The following is a 22,524-nucleotide window of genomic DNA, read 5'->3' as shown; positions in this document are numbered from 1 at the left end:
TAGCAAATAATCCAGATCTTTGTGTAGTATATAAACAGATGGCTAACACAATAAATGGCCTCAAATAATTTGTACAAAAACCAATCATTTATTCCCATACACAAATATTATCAAAAGACTGGACCTTCTAGAAATTGGGGGTAATAGTAATTGGCAAATGTTTGTAGTTTTTGAAAATAGATGTATTAATTTGTACTATTATATCAACATATTCAGTGCATCTTTTCTATAGGATAGGAATCCACCTTATTTTCAAAGTTCATCTCTTGAACTAAATCTGTATCTCAAGCTTCTTTTAAATCTACAAGGCAAGGGGAAAGGGGAATAGTTGTCACTTACTTCCAATTTTAAAATAATTTACACATTTTTGAGATTGTTTTTTTGGGTTAGGAAAAGTAATTAATGTTTTTTTCCAAAGCAATTAAACAAGATCCCAACTTTTTAGTATTCATCTTACTCAAGAAGAATTTAAGCAGAAGTCTTGCCAGTCAAGAGATTGTAACCTATTTGTAATTCACTCTTATTTACTGTGTAATGTTTTATTAACATTGAAGTATAGATTCCTATTATGATAGAACTCTACTGCAACTGAATTATCTCCATGGCTTCAGTTGTGTTGATCTGTTCTCGTCCATTTCATAACATCTAACCCTTCACATTCCCAGTGATATTTTCAAAAGAAATGAAAAATAATTACATTAACTCTTGCGGGTGGGTGAGGGAATCAATTTAAATATTCCTCAGTGGTTTCAACTGTAAACTTATTAGATTTACTTGAAGTATCTCAGTAAATTAGGAATTATAGACTCATTCCACTGGACCTTAAGATATTTGAATAATTAAACATTTTGAAATCCTCTTCTTTTTTGCGGAAGTAGATACTTAAATCCAACCCAATAATTTTTACCATTTGTGTGGAGGCCTTTCTAACAATGATTTAAATCTATAAATCTATATGTATTCTTCTGTTCTATACCCACCATTTATGAATGTGACAAGAGGAACAATTTTTCAATATCCAACATACACACACGCACAGAGAGAGAGAGAGAGATAGCTGGTAAATATATATATAGAATGGTACATGTTTTACATATGTTATGTATAGATATTCTATCTAAGGAAGGTGATTGTTGGATTGAGAACAACTGCCTCTTTTCCTTCCAGCAGCAAAGCGAGGCTGTAGAAATAATTTCTTGGAATTCTTCCCAGTATTCCTTTTCATGATCTCATTTGCTAACTTTATAGTAGAAATTTTAGGGGAAAGGCTTCCAGCGCAGCAAATGGAGGTAGAGCTTAATTTGAATAAATTTGCTTCAGATGTTTATAGCTATTTTGTATTTCCTGAAATGCAAATAATTAGAAATCAGAGAATTGTAACTTCCATACGTTAGCAACTATACCAGTGGTTCTCAATCTGGCGGTCAGGACCCCTTTGGGGGGTCGAACGATCGAGGTCGCCCAAGAACATAGGAAAAGACAAATTTCCCCTGGTGTTAGGAATTAACGCTTCTATTCTGGCGCCTTGGAACATATTTTTACAATCTGACCAATCAGGTGTTTACAGTGGGGGTGTCCCTCTGACTTTTCTGCCAATCAACTAAAGCTTAATTGGGAGAATTGGCACTAGACTTATGGTTGGGGGTCACCACATGAGGAACTGTATTAAGGGGTTGCAGCATTAGAAAGGTTGAGAACCACTGAACTATACCCATTAACTGTCTGATTATCCAGTATTTTTTTGAAGAACCAGAGCAGTTATTTTCAAAGAAATTAAAATGGGTGAATATTTGAATATTGCACATGTTCGAGAACAATGTGATCAATTGCATTTCAGTATTTTATTCCAATTATTTTAAAATATATATTTTATTCATCTGTTTAAAAGACATTTATCCTTACTAATTTTAAAATCCTGGGTAGGTAGGTAGACTAAGAACTTATCTTTGTCTACATATTTCATTCTCTGATATAGTTATACAATTTCCAATATCACTATGAAACACATTTATTTTTACTTATAGTTATTTCCTGTAGGGATGGGGAAGGAAATTAAAAACAAAATTCCAGTACATTAGAACTGCAGTTTTAGCCTGTTGGCCCTGTCACAATAGACATTGTTTTTATAAAGAAATGATTGATTTCTAAGTTTGTACTCTTCTTTAAAAATACTTTCAATTATTTACCAAATCTACTACTGGATGCTATATATTTAGACTTCCATTGTTTCATCCATGCAGGCTAATAAAAGCAATAAGAATGTTAGATTCTAGTGTATCCTCTTTGGCTTTCCTTGCATAAAGATCAAAGTTCATTAAAATTTTGTTTACTAAATTAATCCAATTAATTTTACATCACATTGGATTAAAATATTATTGCTTAATGGACTTCAGATTTCTAAATAGTATTTTTGCTTTTAAATATAATTCACTAAAAGGAGTTAAATGCAATCCTGAAATCAGAACTTTTGATGTAGGAACCAAAATTGATCACAGTCCCCATATATTCTTAATTAATGCATTTCACAGGAAATGGAAAATGGCAAAAGGAGTCATTTGCTGCTACTCTCATTAAAACAATTGGAAGTTTTTTCCAAGGATCAGTTTAATTCCTGCGTTCTCCAATTTTATAACAAAAATATGTACTAATACAGTGATCCCTCGATTAGCGCGGGGGTTATGTTCCAAGACCTCCCGCGCTAATCGATTTCCGCGTTACAGTGGTGCGGAAGTAAAAACACCATCTGCGCATGCGCACCATTTTTTTCATGGCCGCACATGCGCAGATGGTGGAGTTTGCGTGTGGGCGGCGGGGAAGACCAAGGGAAGGTTCCTTCGGCCGCCCAACAGCTGATCTGCTCCGCAGCGTGGAAGCAGCGAGGAGCCGAAGATGGGGTTTCCCCGTTGCCCAGGCAAAGGGGAAACCCCATCTTCGGCTCCTCGCTGCTGCCGCGCTGCGGAGCGGATCAGGTGTTGGGCGGCTGAAGGAACCTTCCCTGGGTCTTCCCGCCGCCCAGGCAAAGGGGAAACCCCAAGATCACTTGCCGCTTGCCGTATTGCAGCTTGGAGCCTTGCTTCGCCTCCTTCGCTGCAATACGGCAAGCGGCAAGCGATCTTGGGGTTTCCCCTTTGCCTGGGCGGCGCTGGGGCCATGCGGAGCCGCTCATCTAGGGGGGCGTGGACCGGCAAGGTGCCCTCCGCTCTCTTTCTTTCTCTCCCTGTTACCGGTGTGGTATAAGAGAGAGAAAGGAGGGCGACTTGCCAGTCCACGCCCCCCTGGATGAACAGCCTCGCATGGCCCCAGCGCCGGGCTCCGCTGTTGCCTTCGCCCCCATTCGGCTCTGCAGCTGAGAGGCAGTAGCTACGTTCACTCCTTTGTCCTCCCCAGCACCTAGTGTCCGGCCCCACGCCACCTCCAGCTCCCGGTAACACACCCGACCTCTACTTGCAGGAGGGGGGGAGAGAGAAGGGAGGAAGAGAGTGTGAGAGAGGAAGAAAGAGAGAGAAATGATAGAAAAAAGGGGAGAAAAAAAGAGAAATGAGAAAATGATTGAAGCAGAGAATGACAGGAAAGAAAGAGAAAGAGACAGAGAAGTGACTCTTGGTGATGACGTATGACGTCATCGGGTGGGAAAAACCGTGGTATAGCAAAAAAACCGTGGAGTATTTTTTAATTAATATTTTTTGAAAAACCGTGTTGTAGCGTTTCGCACTAATCGAGACCGTGCTAATCGAGGGATCACTGTATTACATTACTATTTTCAAAATTCTTCAAGGTTAACTGTATAAACTAGAAAAAAGAAATTAAAATATTTGTTATTTTTAATTTATGTTTCATATTTTTGAACCACCCATTTCCCTCAGTGAGGACACTGGGGCTATGTATAAGTTATATAAATGCATAGACTAAAACTGCTTGATTATAAACCTAAACATTTAAAAAATATCAGCTTTAAGTGATGTAATTATTTCAATTATATAATTAATGTTTTACAGAAATATATTACAACTGATATAATTATGTTTTTATTACTCTTTGCATTATGTGAAAACAAGCATAATTCTATAGCCAGAACACAGGAATGAAAAAAGTGATTTATTGTTTTTTACACATAAAGATCTTTATTAAAAAGTAAGGCTGATAGAGGAATTTTGATGAGAGTGACATATTATAGAAGTTGCACATGATGGTGGATCAACAAGTCAGTCACGCTGGGTTATTCTTTTTTAAAAATTAGAACCAATATTGAACATAAACTTTATTTCCAGTAATTACATTGTAAAGTGTCTTGTGTAATCATATTCTATTGTTGGAATGACGGCTTGTACAAATTTCAAAAAAATCAAAAGGTACCTGAAATTTAGTTAAGGAAAATAAACCTAGTATAGTACTAGTTTCACATTCTCTCTTTTGCAAGAGAATAATGTTAAAAAGATACCTTCCTTCTTCCAAAATCAAACACCAGTTTATCTCTCCTTATCTGGATTTTTCCTAGAATTCAGTCTGATATAATGATTTAATGACTAAAACCCTATATAGCACGTCTTAGTCAGATAATCTTACTTAACAATTAGTTTTTGTTACAGTCATTGCTACTGCTGAAGACAGGAGGAATTTGCTGATAATCACAAATGTTCTTTTGAGTCTTCTATCCCATACTTTCCATTGTTTTTGCTAATGCTACTTTTTTTTTAAAAAAGCATGCATTAATATTCTTGTCAACAGATAGTGGGCTTTTTTCCCATCATATAACTAAAAGTATGTGAAAAACAAATCCAGTTCTTCTAAAATTACCTCCACTGTCATTTACTTCCAGCCTTTTGAGTGAAACAATGCATCTAAAACTTGAAAAAGGTAATTATTGAGAAGAGTTAAGGTCCTGCGTTAGCCATAATAGCTGGCTGGGTGACCTTGGGCCAATCACTCACACCCAGCCCAGCTCACCTCACTAGTAGTGGGTTGTGAATTAGTTTAATACCAATTTGTGCACACGTGCAAACTTCTGCGCATGCACAGAAGCATCCTGGGTGTGTGGGTGGAGCCTCCTACTGCCAGCCCTACCGCTTCTTAGAACCGGTCCAAACAGGGAGCAACCCACCGCTTTCTCATAGAGTTGTCAGGAAAATAGGAGGAGGAAGATGTGTTGAATGATTGCCACCGTAAGTTATTTGTAAAAATAATAAAGGTAGGATAGACAAAACTAAAAGACAGCAGTTGATAAACAGAAAAAGAAAAGTTAGAAATTTCTGCCTTGTGCTTTATCTATCTAAAAAAATGTTACTGAGCCCTTTAAATTATTCTCCGTGATGGAAAAAAGGTTTGATTGTAAAAAGGATACATATGAACACCAAGTTCACCCCCACCTTCTGCCACAGTCTCAATTATTTTCTTCATCACTTCGGCATGCCTGAGAAAATGAAAGTGAAAACATGTTCCATTCACCTAATTTTTAAAAAGCATTATTTCAGTTATACTAATTCCATCAAGTTGCTCTTTTCGTTATCAATTACGGTAAACCTTCATCAGAATGCCATAGGAGGAGATGAATAGGGGATTTAATTGTGATGATTCTGAGATGAATACACAAACATCTTCAGTGTGCATAATGGAGAGGAGATATTATTTAAGAATTAGTTTTTAATTTCAAGATTTGGTGTCTGACCTTGCTCCCCTCCTTGCCCTTTTACTTTCCCTACTATATTTTTTAGACCATAAGGCTGAACAAAGCAATCATCTTTTTAAAAATTGTTTCCTAAAGCTGTTTCTCAGAAAACCCTGTCATGTATTTTTTGAAACAGGAAACACAAAAGGGCAGCTAAACAGAAACAACAAAACTAACATAGCCAGGATTGACATGTTGCAATCAATAATATTAAGGCAACAGTGAAGCTGAAAAGTTACACAACTCTATTCTGTACTTCAGTGAACCTAGGGGTTTTCCTGAATTAATGGGAAAAAATCTAAAGGAATTACATAGCAAGGATCCAACTGCTGGAATTTCAAAATAGGAGCTTTGGTTTCAAATCCTACAGACTGCACCACTTCATTCTTCTTCATTCAGAAGAATGAATAATTCTTGACAGGAAGCATTCTATGGAAATGATTGCCACACTTTTTAGACTAATATTCTAACAAAAGTAACAAAGGACTTGTACAAAATATAGAGCAAGGCAATACTGAGCAAGCTTTTAAAACTTTCTCTCTGGTGTTACTACTAATTTACCCCAGCTTCTTTTTTTGCTATATTGAGTGCAACATGTCTAAAATATTTTCACCTGGCCTTTGCTTCTATTTCTATGAAATCTTGGGCAGTAGTTGCCTCTAGGTCAATCCTCCCAAAAAAAAAAAAAAAATCAGTTCAGATCTCCCATACTGAAAAAAAAAAGCCACAGGAAATCAGAATAAAGCATATTTATCTAGCATTTAGTTCTAAATAGTAAAGTTGCTGAGACAAATTCCTAATTAAAAGAGCAATAATATCATTCCACACGTCCGAATGTATTGCTTGTTTTTCATGAATTCCATTGTGCTTTTGATTTGTTTCCAAAATGAAAAAGTAAGAAAACTTTCTTCCTCTTTTCTTCCCTATTTTAAAAATATAAATACCAAAATTGACCAATGTTGAAATATTTAGGATGCAATTTTACGCAGACACAAGCAATTTTTCATTTCTTTCTCTTGAGAACACACTGATGCAATCTCTATGCACTGATCCTACATAACACATAGAGAACTTACAGCTATTTAGCATGGTTAACCGTCCTATAAAATATGGAGGATCTCAGGTTCAAAACAAGCTGTTTGCATGAAGTTATTTCCATCACAATAGAGTCCAGAATTTCCATCTTAAATTGTTGTGGTCATGAAGTGGGTCACTACTTAATCTAATTCAATTTTACAACCATTTTTACAAGTCACTGCAGTTAAGTGAATTGCATGGTGAGTAAGCAAATCATATGGTCTTTAAGTAAATCCATTCCCCTGAATGGATTTTTTTTCCTGAAAACCTTTTAAAAAATAACAAAAAACTATGGAATATTGCAAACGCCAATAATTGTAGGCTGGTTGACAAGCACCTGAAGTGTGATTATGTGATCACAGAATATGTGTATGTGCAGCAGTCATAACTTTGAGGACAGGTGCTAAGTAATTTTGTGTCTGTGTGTGTGTTTTAACTTTGAATAATGTTAAGCAAACTGATAATTATGTGAGAACTATCTATAGAGTTGATCAACAGCTTCTGTTGCTAAAAGATAATCAAATAGAGAAAAGATACCAGCCTAAAAAATAAGTATATATTTGTTTATGTTAACTATTTCTTTAAAAGCAAGGATTGGAGAAAAAAAAATACCTGCATGGATGAACTGAACACATTGGAGGTGGAGGAAGATGGGGGTGATTTTCAATTGTCACGGTCTTTTTGACATGATCTTGACTAATATCTTCATACATACTGTCTACATTTAAAGGCTGCCGTTGCTAAAAAGAAAGACATAGCTCAGATTCCTCTTTTAATATACACAGAAACATAAAACTAGTAAAACCGAGTAACCGTTTATAAGAATGGTAATACTGTCTGCTAAAATTTCAAGCTCGGCACAGAAAGGAGAATGAAAAACGTAGAATCTTTAGAAACCTATTTAATTTTCTCATGTACACTTTGCCCTTTCCTGTAATTCAAAGCAATTACATAAACTGTATTTTTTATGGTTTATGATTGTTAAAAAATTTAGATTTTCTTGATGCAGCATTTTGGTTATTTTTAGAGGTGTGTAAAATATATTTATATATTTATTATTTAAATAAATAAAATGTTTCAATTCAAACTATATCCAATATGACAGGACATGACATGTTTTTTTTCTGACCTTGCAGAAGTGTTTTTAATTGGAAAGTGTGGTTTGCATTCAAACAGAGCTGCTTCAGGTCCAAAACACTCCCCAAAGATTGAAACACTCCATCTACAAACATGCAGCTATAGTTTGCAATGTTACTCACTCAAGATGTTTTGCAATGTTTTAAATATTTTTTTAAGCATAGATTTAAAAAAAAATTGTTTAAATAAAAATTAGGGATGTGCAACTTTTGCCAATTCAGGAACACACTGTTCCAGAGACCTCTGGAATGTTCCGTGCTGCCATTCCAGGTTTTATGTCATAATTCCTAGATCTAAAAACTCCAAATTGGAATGAAACAAATCTCTTCTGGAGCTGGACTATGCATGTCTCACCTTCATTTAAATTCAAATAAATAAATAAATAAATAAATTTACTTCTTGGTTTGATGGATTCAGTTATGGAAACTGCCAAGTTATCTCATAGAAAGAATGGCTCAGAAAAGGAACTGGACATTTCAAGTTCATGACGACAACAGCAAGGAGTGATAAATCTCTGTAAATAGAGCTCATTACTAACTTTTTGAAAGCTATTTAGTGATTTCGGATCTTTTCAAGCTGCAAATTTTAAGACATTTCAAAAATCAATGCTCTTGGTTTGTGAAATGTTATGTGCCATCTGCAGAATCAATATAAAAAGGATCTAAATGGTTAACGTAAGAAACAAAAAAGCTTGTGATATAAAAGGTTAACAGCATCTTCCTTGAAATATGTACTCTTAGGTCAAGATATTCAAGTCTTTGCTTTATCCTTTCCAGCAGAAGATACCATATATACTCGAGTATAAGCCGAGTTATTCAGCACCAAAAATGTGCTGAAAAATCTGACCTCGGTTTATACTCGGGTCACTGACGAGTTACCACAAGAGGGCGCCCCGCGGGAGCGTGGCAGGCACTTGTGGCTCGGGCGGGTGAGGGAGCTGTGACAAAAGTGCCGCCTATTCCCGGCTGAAGCAGCTTCGGAGGCGCTTTTGGGAGGGCACAGCTATCTGTGTAAATAGTGCCTAGTGGAAGTTGAGGGTGGCACCCATGGTCCTTCCACCACTACTTTATTTTTCAGAGGCCAAAAAGAAGGACAAGGACTCCCATCTCTGAGAGCTGGACATAGGGATTGGGCTGCCGTGGTCGCGCTTTTCCACTCTCCACGGCTCCAACTTTCAATTAGGAAAGACAGACGGCACAGAGAGACGATGCCGGCATCAAAAAGGCACCTTTAAAGCAAATTCGAGGGTTTTTTAAAATTTTGCTTTTCGCAAAAGGTACCTGCAAAGGCCAGAGGTCTCTGGCTTCCCTCGGGGGTACCGTGACTGAAGCAAGGCTGCTGCCGGCACCATCATGCCCGCTACCTTCTTCAGCCGCCAGCCCCGTTCTCCTGCTTCTTGGTTTTGGAGGAGCTGAACTGTCGTTGCAGCAAGTAGCGGCTGCTGGGAGCGCACACAGACACACATACAAAGGTGCCCCCAAAGAGGTCGGCGAAGGGCACTCCGAGCGAAGCGGCTGTGGCAGGCGTGGGGCAGATGCCACCGCTCCCTGTCTCAAACAAAGGCGCCTCCCAAAGGTTCCAGCCAACTGCTTCAATGGAGAAGTGGGGACGCGGCACGTGAGAGGGGAAAAAGGTGATGGGAAGCCAGTGAGGTGGTGATGGTGGTGGTGAGAAGGCGGAAGCAGGAATCCACCACCGCTTTAAAAATGGAGCCGCCTGAAGAACTGGAGCCGAGGTGAGACTTTGACAGAAATGCCGGCGGGGCGGTGGGGAGAGGGAGAGAAAGGGTGTGTGCAGACGCGCTCTCTCTCTTCTTCCCCGTGCACCTAAAAGCCCTTGGCTGATAGGGGAAGGAAGTAATCCGAGCTAAAGGAACTGGGTGAAAAAAATGAGGGTGCGCGAGAGAGAGAGAGACGGAGAGAGAGATAGGAAGGCCTACTTGGGTCTCATTCTCTTTCAGAGTCCTGGTCCTTCTGTTTGGCCGCTGAAAAATGAAGTAGCGGAATTCCACAGCTGGCGCCCTCTGCTCCGAATGCATAGAGCAACGGAATCTTTTGATAACTCCCAGAGCAACGCAATCTGTTGCTAACGCCCAGTAGCCTCGGCTTATACTTGAGTCAATACGTTTTCCCGGTTTTTGTGGCAAAACCTGGTGCCTCGGCTTATACTCGGGTCAGCTTATACTAGAGTATATACGGTAAACAAGTCCTTGCATATCACTTTCCCAACCTTTCCATAACAATTGAATGAGCTATATGGGAACAGAGTGCTTATTACAACAGCAGTTCCATTACCATATAGCTGAATATATAACTGAGCATGGTTATAATTCAAGTAATGTATCTGAAGTAATATGCTGGGGAACTTATGCATAAGACTGTTTCAAAGAGGCTATTCTGAAAAAAGGAGAAAAACAGTTTTATTTCCAGGTAATAAGAATCAGGGAGAAAGGAATACAATTTCCCCATATTTGGATATTGATAATCCTTGGCCTTTTACCCAAAGGCTATTATTATATAGGTAGTCCTATACATAACATGATAATGGAGCCTATTCATTACAGTTGTAAGTTGTAAAATGAGTCAGTCACATGGCCATATGGGTTTTACTTTTCTTTGTCATTAAGATAATACCATGGCTAAGGAAATCAACAGTTCACTATGGATGCAGTTTATGTCAAATGCCAGAAGTCCTGGTCACATAGTCTACAGCAGTGATTTTCAACCTTTTTTGAGCCACGGCACATTTTTTACATTTACAAAACCCTGGGGCACATTGAAGGGGGGGGGGAGCTAAAAAAAGTTTGGACAATTTTTTTCTCTCCCTTCCTCCCTTTCGCTCTATTTCTCTCTCCCTCCTTCTTTCTCTCCCTTCTTTTTTTCTGTCTCTCTCCATCCCTTTCTTTCTCTCTCTCTTCCTTCCTTCCTCTTTTTTGCTCTTTCTCCCTCCCAACCTCCCTGTTTTTCTCTCCCATCTTCCCTCCCTCTCTTTCTCTCTCTTTCTATCTATCTCTTGCTCTCTCCCTTGCTTTCTTTCTCTCTCTTGTTCTCTTTCTCTCTCTCTCTCTTTCTTTCTTTCTGTCTTTCTTTCTCTCTCTTGCTTTCTTTCATTTTCTTTTTCTCTCTTGCTTTCTTTCATTTTCTTTTTCTCTCTTGCTTTCTCTCTGTGTCTTTTTCTCTCTCTCTCTTTCTTTCTTCCTCTGTCTTGTTTTCTTTTTGTCTCTCTTTCTTTCTCTCTTTCTTTCTCTCTTGCTCTCTCTTTCTTTCTCTCTTTTTTGCTTTCTTTCTCTCTCTCTCTCTTGTTTTCTTTCTCTCTCTGAGCTTCACGGCACACTTGACCATGTCTCACGGCACACTAGTGTGCCGCGGCACACTGGTTGAAAAACACTGGTCTACAGGACACTGCCAATGATCATAAATGCAGTTGTGTTGCTGAATCTCTGAAATTTGGTCATATGATCACAAAGGAGACCTGACTTCAAATTCAGGTCAGAAGTGCCATTTTTCAGATTGGTTGTAAGTTCTTTACTGGATATCTATATTTCCAAATAAGGAAGAAAATTACCTCATCATAGCCAAATAACCAAAGTCTAGGTGTTTGGTAGTATTTGTCATATGTAATATAAAGGTCATAAGTCCTAGTTTGTAGAATAGCTTCTTCTCCACCTCCAACATCAGTTTTAGTCTTGACAGCTTCCACTATTTTTCTTGTGTCTAATGTTGCCTGTTGAAGATTTCAAAAAATAAGGATTCAAGTTCAGTCTACTGTCAAATGAAATAACATATTACACTATTTCCATTTAACCTTAATGTCACTTTTAAGACCATTCTGTTGAACTCCGAAAAAGCATTACTGAATAAAAAGATCACACTTACATCATCTGTCTCCAACAGTCCACTTTCCTCATATTCTGAAAGGACAAAAAAAAAAAATCACATTAGTATTTTTGTTAACTTATCCCAGTACAGGAAGTAATGTTTAAAAACAAATCCCTTGGAATAGAATATATAGAAGAAAATAAGATTTTTTTTATTGACCAGTTTTCTTGGTGCATATTCTCTCAGTGTACATAAAAGAAATGTACACTGAGAGCATATGCACCAAGACAAATTTCTTGTGTGCCCAAATCACACTTGGCCAAGAAAAAAAAATCAATTCAATTCAATTCTATACAAACAGACTTACATTAATGTCAGACTATATATATCTTCATTCACTTGTTTGCAATCCTTCAATGTACTATTCTTATTTGCCAACACCTTTCTCTTGTCTAGATAAATATTTTAGCTTCTCCTCATCTAATTTGTTTCATTGAGGAGTATGCCATCAACTTCTTTACTTCTAGATTGTTTAAATTCTCTCTTCTCCACATTTCTGGCTTGCATATTTAAAAAGAAGACATGTTTCTTAAAAAGTGATGAGTGAAATGGATTAAAATAATACATTATTGTATTATTATTTTGTATTGCAACAAAATAGCAAAACAAAATTTGGGTTTCATTTATTTAGTATGATGCAATATGTCTGGCTTCAAATATCATATTAAACGTACCTTCCATATCAGCTGCTTCTCCTTCATCATCATCATCATCTTCACAAGAAACTAAGCGTTCTGATAACTTTGTATTGTCCTTAAAGGGCAGGAGGGAAAAATATAATTATTTTTAAGAAAAAAAATTAAGAAAAATTACCAAGTAAAATTTTCTAAGAAAAATTTCTAAGCTATAATACACTTCTTCAGTGGATACCATAAAGGTGTTTTCAAACACATTCTGGGATTTTCTATGAACAGATATGATAGATAAATGACAGATAAATAGTTGACATATCAGTTCCTTATTGAAACTCATTGAGGGGAATCTAAAATCAATTCAAGAGAACTATTCACCCATGTAGTTATCTCAGACTTAAAATGGATGAAATCTTACGGTATGGAGCAAAGTAGATTAGAATTTTAAATACAATTGTGTGTTGATGATGAACATGTACTGTAATTGCTAAAATGTATAAACATTTGTTGAAATTTGAAACAGAAGATAGAGAACGTATGAGTAAATTGAGCTAAGAATTTTGGTTATAACATGTATAGGCATCAATGGGAAAATATATAGTTAAAAGATCTGAAATTTACATTGTATTATGATGTCAGAGATAATTTTTATAAAACTATGTATTGTTGGTAGATATTACCAGAGAAATTGTCTAGAATGTATAAAGACACTTCAAATATATGTTTTCCTTTCAGGATTAATAGATAAATAGGAAAAAAGCTACAGAAGATTACAGTGTTCCCTTGACTTTCGCAGAGGATACGTTCCAAGAGCGCCAGCGAAAGTCAAAATTCCCACGAAGTAGAGATGCTCCCTTCCTTCCTTCCTTCCTCCACCTCCCTCCTCCATTCCTGGTTTTACTTACCCCCAGAACCCACAGGGGCAATGGAGCGGTAAGCTGGAGACTTTGCTGCGCTCGTTGCAGTGGCGGGCGGCAGTAAGGATCGGCTTCAACTGGAGTACTGTATGCCAATGCTCCAAGAATTAAAGGGGAGGAATCGGGAGGCTGGGGCGGAAGTGGAGCTTTTAATTAAAGAAGCAGGACAGCGGGGGGGGGGGGGGAATTAAAATGCACTGTATTGTACATTGAGCTGACCCAGAAAACCCTAAACCACAGAGTATTTTTTTAATAATATTTTTTGAAAAACCGTGGTATAGACTTTTTGCGAATGCCGGAACTGCAAAAGTCAAGGGAACACTGTATTTCAGTATAAGTAGTGCGATTACAGTATGCAGAAATAGAAAGATTTCATACTACCAAATTTGGAGCAATAGTTGATAAATTTGAGAGAATTTGCTGAAATGGATAAATTGACACCTGTGATTATAGAAAAGGCATTATCTACATTTATTGCTGACTTAGTCTCTTATGCACTTTGTGCATTAAAATAAAAAAATAAACATGACATGGTTTTGATGATTAGACATAATAGTTTATAGAAAGAAGAGAATATGTAGTCAGAGAGAAAGAGAGATCCAAATATATTTGAACTTATAATTGTTATTAAGAATACTTTAACTTTTAAATAATGTTATTGAATTCATGATTTTTGCACATGACTAGTTATACAAAACATATTTTTACCTTTGTTCTTGATACTAGAGTAAATTTATTTCACCATTGGGCTTTCTCTTTTATACCTACATATATAGTATGTGGATAATGTTTAATGCAAACATTTAAATGTTTGCATTAAAAATGCCTTTTTATGAAGAGGTTTATTTCAGTAAGTATGCTATATGAAAACCTCTCTGAATCAATGAAGTAAATCAGTTAATACCTTATTTTCCACTGTGATTTCCTTAATAGCTTCTGTAATACCTGTTGGAAATATTAATAGAATCAGGACTATGGATAAAGCCAATGTTAATTTGTAATAATGTAAATAATTATCGCTTTACAAACCAATCATTTTGATAGCAAACTTGACTCTGAATTTTCAAGGTCAATATACAGTATTTAAGAATTCAGTGAAGAATACCAAATTGAAAATGCTTTCCATAGTTGCACATCTATGCACACTTTGGAGCACTTTAAAGTTAATAAGAATCTTGGTCACAATGTCAATATAATATAAGCTCAATATAAGAGAAATGCATACGGGAAAACATTCTAAATCACCTGCATTGTGAAATGTGTCAACCCATCCTCCATCTCCATCATCCTCTTCTATAATAGCTTCCAGCTCATCTGAATATTCCATCTGTTTACATCGCTTGTAGCATGGCACTGCATAAAAAGTATCTTATGTTCATTCATAAAATAGGAAATAAAATTCTACAACATTTTAGGAATGTGCTTTAAGTGCAACTGCAACTATTGTTGACAAACGTATTTCATGTAGATTAATACAGGCAGTTCCTGAGATACCATCCTAATTAGATTGGAATTTATGTCACTAAGTGGAATGATTATCAAACATCATGTGACCATGCCAGTGAACAGCAACAGTGAAAAGGCTGAAAGGTTTTTTTTTCTGAAAAAGCCATCTCCTGAAAAGGCTGTCCCTGAATACTGGAGTGTTAGACAACTATCATCAGGTTTCCAATATTCCCTTGATAGGCTGTTTGTTGAGACAATCCTAGCATCCTAGCTGAAATGAATTACTGTAAATGGATCTTCTTCATATGTGGTCAGTCAAGGTTGCAAAGAATTTTTAAAAAAGCTATTTAATTGAATATTCTGCCTTGAGAGCAATAGCATACCTCCATTTCTTTTAATCCAGCCAATAAACCAAAAGCAAAGTATTGTATAATGATGTTCAAAATATACTAATACTGTACTGTGATACCCAGGATTATGAAGTTATAAGGAATATTTGATGAGAAACCAGAATATAAAAGCAAACACAGACATACCATTTTTAGTAACCAAAAACTGCTTATCTGTTGGGAGGTAAGCCTTGACTTTTAATTCTTCCCCAGTAGCCCTTAAAATGCAAACACAAACAATAATAATTGCAACAAAACAGCAAACTATTTCTTGTTCAGAAGCATTAGGTTTCTGCTGAAGTTGATATAAACACAGTGCAAACAATTTTAAAAAACAGTTTGCTATTTGCCTCGGAAGGCAAAAGTGATTATAATCCTAGAGTTTAACTAACAGAAACTGCAGTCTAATAGTTGTGAATCTCAGTCTAAATTTCTACATTACAGTACACCAATATTTTCAAAATGTTATTAGTAAATGACAACTAAATCTGGAGTGTGTATGAAAGGAAACTAAAGCATTTTGAATTTGGAGTCAGAACAATTGTAATTATGTGGCCTTTTTGTGTATGCCCATGTTTCACCAATACTCCGCAGTCTGCATTGGTTGCCAATCAAATTCCGGTCACAATTCAAAGTGTTGGTTATGACCTTTAAAGCCCTTCATGGCATTGGACCAGAATATCTCCGAGACCGCCTTCTGCCGCACGAATCCCAGCGACCGATTAGGTCCCACAGAGTGGGCCTTCTCCGGGTCCCGTCAACTAAACAATGTCGGTTGGCGGGCCCCAGGGGAAGAGCCTTCTCCGTGGTGGCCCCGACTCTCTGGAACCAACTCCCCCCAGAGATTAGAACTGCCCCTACTCTCCTTGCCTTTCGTAAGCTCCTTAAAACCCACCTTTGTCATCAGGCATGGGGGAACTGAGACATCTCCCCCGGGCATATACAATTTATGCATGGTATGTTTGTATGTATGTTTGCTTAGTAAATGGGTTTTTAAAAATATTTTAAACTATAATTTAGATTTGTCATGAATTGTTTTATTTTGTTGTGAGCCGCCCCGAGTCTGCGGAGAGGGGCGGCATACAAATCTAAATAATAATAATAATAATAATAATAATAATAATAATAATAATAATGTTTATAATCCTAAGTAACCTAAAGCTATAAAAACATGATAACTACACAGGTAAGGAACCCAAAGCCAAATTTATCAAAGAAAGAAATACATTAGAATTTAGATGATTGCCCCTCCCTGTTAACTCACAACTTACTGTAAGAAATGCATGCATCTTCACATAGTGAACATACCTAAATGCTATTAAGAAGCAGATTCTGCAGAATTTTACCTACCATTGCCAAGTAGGACAGTGGTGAACTAAATGATCTCCAGCTGCTATGAACTGTCAAAATAAAACAGCAAATATATAATTATATAAACTAGTTTTATCAATCTTATGATGAATTGTACTTGTCCAGACTAAATGTAAAATTACACCCACTTCATTCATTTATTCAGTTCACAAGCACAACAGTTTACAAGCTCTTAGAGCAATTCCTGAAGATAAATAAATGAAAATAGTTTGTCTGGTTTGTGCTAATAAATTATAAAATTATCTACCCATTTAACATGCACATACTTTTCTTCACAAAATGGTTGTATTCCAGATTTCTTTAAAGCTCTGGGAAAGAATTTATTATAAATAATGATGCATTATAATAGAATTATTAATAGAATTATTAAAGCATTAATGAGATCATTGAAATAAATTAAAAGATATAGGAAAATTAAAGAGACCACTGTCTGGGCCCTAAGAAACAAAAGATAAAAGGTAAGATACCTGAAGAGCCTCTCTGGAAGCTCCTGTACCTGAGATAAGTTTGGTACATCATAATTCAATTGGCCTCTATATTCTTAAAAAACAGAATTTGTTTGAAAAATGATCCATCAGATCAGAAACAGATCATCAACTGTCCATATCCAACATTTAGTTCAATGTGTTTCTTATTTGGCCGGCCCTCATTTAACCTTTACACAGAAAAAAATTATAAAACATATTTGACATCTAAATCATGCAAGATTGTGTTGCTCGTGTAAAAATTCTAATCATTGGGCAGATTTAAATCTTATTTTTCATGAAATAATGGTAACCAGTATAGTGAAGATAATATTATACTTTAATGATTTCTCCTTTTGATTTCAAACACATATTTGGGGTTGTGAGAACTAATTTGCGACATCAGACTTAATTATTTGTGCTCAAATCCACTTCCTCCTGCACGGGGAGGGAAGAATTGTTTTTTTAGTCCTTCCCAAGTGTGCCATACATTTTTCAGTGTACAAAACTGCACACTAATTAATGTTTAATAAATCTTAAATTCTTTATTTCTAAGTTCTTACAAGTACTTAGATATATTTTGGCCTGTTATCATAAAGCTTCCAAACAGGTTTTTGCTTCTTTCCTTTCATACAAGTTGTCTAGTAATTCCAAATAGCTGATAAATTATTTTAAGAAAGAGCCCTTAAACTGAAAACCAATGTAATCCCAAAGGAAGTATGTAGAAGTAAAATCTTCTTCAGGTAAGTCTCAACAATTGATTATTTCATGAAGATGTAAATAACATTGTTATGATAACAATAGAAAAATATTTGTCAGCTGCTTTTTTCAATATGGCTTTCTAACTTTGTTTAGCCTACTTTCTTAAAACTTTCTGGAAGCATCTACAGAGATTACATTGTAGCCCATATAAACTACAAGATGTTATCTTTCTATAAATACTACTAAATAATTTAAAACATAAGCAATTACAAATATGTTCAATAAGATGTTATTCCAGCAACAAGCCTACATCTACAACATTAGCTGTAAACCTTAGATCTTAGTAACATGTTCAAGATACTAGGCCCCATTAATAGGAAGTAGCAAAACCTGCCACAGGAATTTCATTTTATTGTTTTTCAATATTTACTTCAACAATAAGTAAATCATTATATACATACCTCCTCAGGAGTTATAACTCCAGTTTCTTTAAACTTTGATTCCTAAAGGGAAAAAAAAGTTGTCTGTAAACATTTAAAATCAAAGGCCTTAAGATGATGAAAAGAAAATAATAATGCTTTTAACCTGTACTCATTCTATCTGGCCAAATATTTTCTTAGCTTAACTTTGTAGCAGTCTTTATTTTTAAAATCCTCCCAATAACCCTTGTCTACAATATAAGGCATAGAACAAGAGGTTATCCAAGCATATTTGAACCACAGAAATCAATTGGGTTTTCTGTCTAAGAATCCCAGCAGATGCCAGCAAACACTGCTTTTATTGCTTACATAACATTTATATTGATGAAAAATAGATATGACAATTTAAGTTTTTTCACAATGACAGAATGCTACTTTATCTACCCACTGTATAAGAATCAAAACATCAATGTAAAGATCTGTGAATTATTAATATACTTCAAAAAAAATCCCTTAATTGTATTTATTCTGTTGTAATTTTGGTCTATATTTAAAGAAACATAAGATGAAAGCATAAATATCTTAATAATAAGTGTGACACAAGAACGAGTCAACTTTAAGACTTGTGGAATTCAACTTCCAGAATTCCTCAGCCATCAAAGCTAATGAACCCATCATCTCTAGGCCCAATTGTGGGAATTGGAGCCCAATAGACTTAGACAGCAGTAGTTTTGAAGCATGTGTATTGTTTTGCAAAAGGGGGTGGGTGGGAACAGTCGGTTCACTATTCCCAAACGTTTTGTCTCAGTCTTATCATTATCTCTTTGCAGGCTGGAAAGGGGTCAGAAATAATAATGCCTTGGATCTTTGAAGAATGCTAAAGTTTGGAAAGATGCTGCTTGTGTCAGCAGGGAAAGCTCACAAATGTTTTGAATTCTTGGTGGTGGATCCCTTCTTACTTTCTGGAAATGAGCTATGTATCAAAACCATTCATCTGTGACAACCTTAAGCGAATACAGTGTTCCCTCGATTTCCGTGGGGGATGCGTTCCGAGACCAACCGCGAAAGTCGAATTTCCGCGAAGTAGAGATGTGGATGTAAATACACCAATTTTGGCTATGGACAGTATCCCAAACCATCCCTTAACACTTTAAACCCCTAAATTACCATTTCCCATTCTCTTAACAACCATTTACTCACCATTATTACTGGTACTCACCATTGAATAAGACACTTAGTGATCCTGATATTTATAAACATAATTATTTATTAACAATAATTATTTTTTTTGTTATTTATTTGCAAAAATTATTAGTTTGGCGATGACATATGATGTCATTGGGTGGGGAAAACCGTGGTATAGGAAAAAAACTGCGAAGTATTTTTTAATTAATATTTTTTTTAAAACCGTGGTATAAGCTATTCGCGAAGTTCGAACCCGCAAAAATCGAGGGAACACTGTATTTCAAAATCTATCCCCTTTACGGATAAAATTCCCTTATCTAATAAGATATACTAAAATTTACTGGCTCAAACCCTCTTAAATCCAGAATAAAACACAAGCATCTTAACTTTTATTTAGCTTAACCCTATCATATCTGTGTTACATCATTATCTAGTGCTACCCCCTATTTCTTTTTTTGTCATCCGGGTCTTTACCTCCTTAAGATCTAATTATCATGCTTTTCTTCAAAGTTGATTTTAAACTCATTTTTAGTTTCTATCCATTCCTAATGGATACCAACTCCCCACCCCCAATGTTCGCGCTGCTCCCACTCTACTGGCCTTTTGAAAAGCTACTAAGACCTGGCTTTGCTGACAGGCCTGGGCCATAAATCTTAACATCTGACGTACCCAAATTATGCTTGACTGGTATGTATGTTGTTGCTAGATTGGATTCAGGGTTTTATATGGGGGTTATTTTAGTTGGGATTATAACTGGGGTTTTATAATTATTGTTATAGTTGACTTCTTTTTTATTACTCTGCTATTGTATTGTATTGTTTTTATTGTGGTAAGCCGCCCTGAGCCCTACGGGATCAGGCAGCGTAGAAGTCGAATAAATTAAATTAATAAAACTTTCCCCAGATTTTAAAAACTTCATATCGCCCCCCCTCCCCCCAATTGCCTGAAATTCTGCAAACTATCATCCATCAACAGCCGGAAAACCATAGATTCACTCTCAAGGATTCCAAGAGTTTGAGAGCTTTCCCAACTGATAGAAGCAACATCTTTCCAAACTACAAAAATGATGGAAGATCTTAAGCATAAAACCTATCAGGAAAGACTTAATGAACTCAATCTGTATAGTCTGGAGGACAGAAGGGAAAGGGGGGGACATGATTGAAACATTTAAATATGTGAAAGGCTTAAATAAGGTTCAAGAGGGAAGTGTTTTAAATAGGAAAGTGAACACAAGGACAAGGGGGCACAATCTGAGGTAAGTTGGGGAAACGATCAGAAGCAACGTGAGAAAATATTATTTTACTGAAAGAGCAGTACAGTGATACCTTGTCTTACAAATTTAATTGGTTCCAGGACGAGGTTCGTAAGGTGAAAAGTTCCTAAGATGAAACAATGTTTCCCATAGGAATCAATGGAAAAGCGATTAATGCGTGCAAGCCCAAAATTCACCCCTTTTGCCAGCCGAAGCGCCCATTTTTGCGCTGCTGGGATTCTCCTGAGGCTCCCCTCCATGGGAAACCCCACCTCTGGACTTCTGCATTTTTGCCATGCTGCAGGGGAATCCCAGCATTGCAAAAACGGGTGCTTTGCTGGCAACGGATGTCCGGGGGTGGGATTTACCAACGAGGGGAGCCTTCGCCTGGCAACTGAAGTCTGGAGGTGGGGCATCCCAGCGGTGGCAGCAGCTCGCAAGGTGAAAATAGTTCGGAAGAAGAGGCAAAAAAATCTTAAACCCCGGGTTCGTATCTCGAAAAGTTCATATGACGAGAGGTTTGAAAGACGAGCTATCACTGTATATTTTAGTATAAGAATATTTTATACCAGTATCTTACATTTGTTTTAATGTAAACCTTTGCATGAGTTATATTTTCATGTTTTATTACTTAATTTTAGCTTATTATACTGCATTCTAACTCATTTATTTAAATTCCCTTTATTTTATCTAATTTTATTGTATTTTAACCAGTTTACTACTGTATAGTGTTTATGATGAGTCACAGTTTTATGATGACCGATGTGGTTGCTATTTTTGCTTTGATATGGTTGATTGACTAATCAAATAAAATTGAATTGAAATTGAAATAGTAGATGCTTGGAACAAACTTCCAGCAGACGTGGTTGGTAAATCCACAGTAACTGAATTTAAACATGCCTGGGATAAACATATATCCATCCTAAGATAAAATACAGGAAATAGTATAAGGGCAGACTAGATGGACCATGAGGTCTTTTTCTGCCGTCAATCTTCTGTTTCTCTTGGCATCCTTCAAAGATCCAGACAATATTATTTCTGAACCCCTCTTCCCAGCCTGCAAAAAGGGATATGATACGATCGAGGCAAAAAAAAAAAAAAAAGTTTGGGAAGAGTGAAACGACCGTTCCCTTTCTCCCACCCACCCTCCTTTGCAAAACCTCACACATGCTTCAAAACTACGTCTGTCCCAAATCTATCGGGCTCCAATTCCCACAACTGGCCCATTAGCTTTGCTGCCTGAGGAATTCTGTGAGTTGGAGTCCACAAATCTTACAGTTGTCAAGGTTGGAGACCCCTGACCCAAAGAAACCTATGTCTGAGTATTTTTCTCACTCTATCCTTTAAATCTATCGGAATACAATTCCCATAACCGGCCCCGAGGATGATGGGCTCATTAGTCCAAGTCGGAAAGGACACCTATGAGGTAAAAGATGTTATCAGTCGCTTGCCTGAGGCTCCTCCCCTCCCCATTTTGTGCTCGGTAGGCGGGGCCTCACCTTTAACACCGGTGTGAGGTATTCGGCCACCTCCAGCGCCTTTCCCTTCACCGTGTTGATGACGTTCTGCATGGTGCCTCGCTCTGCAGCGGGGGAGTGGGGGGGGGGAACAGGACAGAGAGGGGAAAGCGCCTGTCACCAACAGTCGCCCCGCCAATTCAACTGCGCCGTCACTCTTTCTCTCCTTCAGCCTTTCCTTCCGGGAGCTCAAAGCCGCCAAGCGGTCCCCCCTCCTCCCCGCCCACTACCTTCAATGGAGTGGGGGCGGGGGGAGAGAGAGCGAGAGCAGGGAGTCACGTGAATTCTCTTGACGCGTGACCTGTCTAGCTATCCGCCCCTCCCTTCTTTTCCGCCCGGCGGCCGGCCACAGCAACTGCGCCTGCGCACAAAAGAGAGCCTGAGTTTGTGGCCTGAATCGCACTAACATAGTTGGCTCTTCTATGACATGTGGACTTCAACTCCCAGAATTCCTGAGCTAGCATGATTGGCTCAGG

General features: G+C 37.1%; 1 protein-coding gene across 1 annotated transcript; it reads right to left on the bottom strand.

Moving 5' to 3' along the window:
* Positions 1–4,094: 4,094 nt before the first annotated feature.
* On the bottom strand, positions 4,095–22,407 carry ATG3 (autophagy related 3). Its single transcript, XM_070749969.1, has 12 exons — positions 22,031–22,407; positions 18,137–18,178; positions 16,489–16,538; positions 15,286–15,356; positions 14,549–14,656; positions 14,208–14,248; positions 12,429–12,507; positions 11,752–11,786; positions 11,441–11,599; positions 7,352–7,479; positions 5,339–5,407; positions 4,095–4,353 (listed from the first exon to the last, which is right to left on the bottom strand). The coding sequence occupies exons 1-12, from the start codon at positions 22,100–22,102 to the stop codon at positions 4,272–4,274; spliced, it is 936 nt and encodes a 311-aa protein (XP_070606070.1). The 5' UTR covers positions 22,103–22,407; the 3' UTR covers positions 4,095–4,271.
* Between the last annotated feature and the right edge of the window lie 117 nt (positions 22,408–22,524).

Source organism: Erythrolamprus reginae, chromosome 4 (assembly GCF_031021105.1).
Source record: "Erythrolamprus reginae isolate rEryReg1 chromosome 4, rEryReg1.hap1, whole genome shotgun sequence".
NCBI lineage: Eukaryota > Metazoa > Chordata > Lepidosauria > Squamata > Dipsadidae > Erythrolamprus > Erythrolamprus reginae.
Note: the sequence above shows the minus strand (reverse complement) of the source record. Positions and strands in the feature narration are given on the sequence as shown.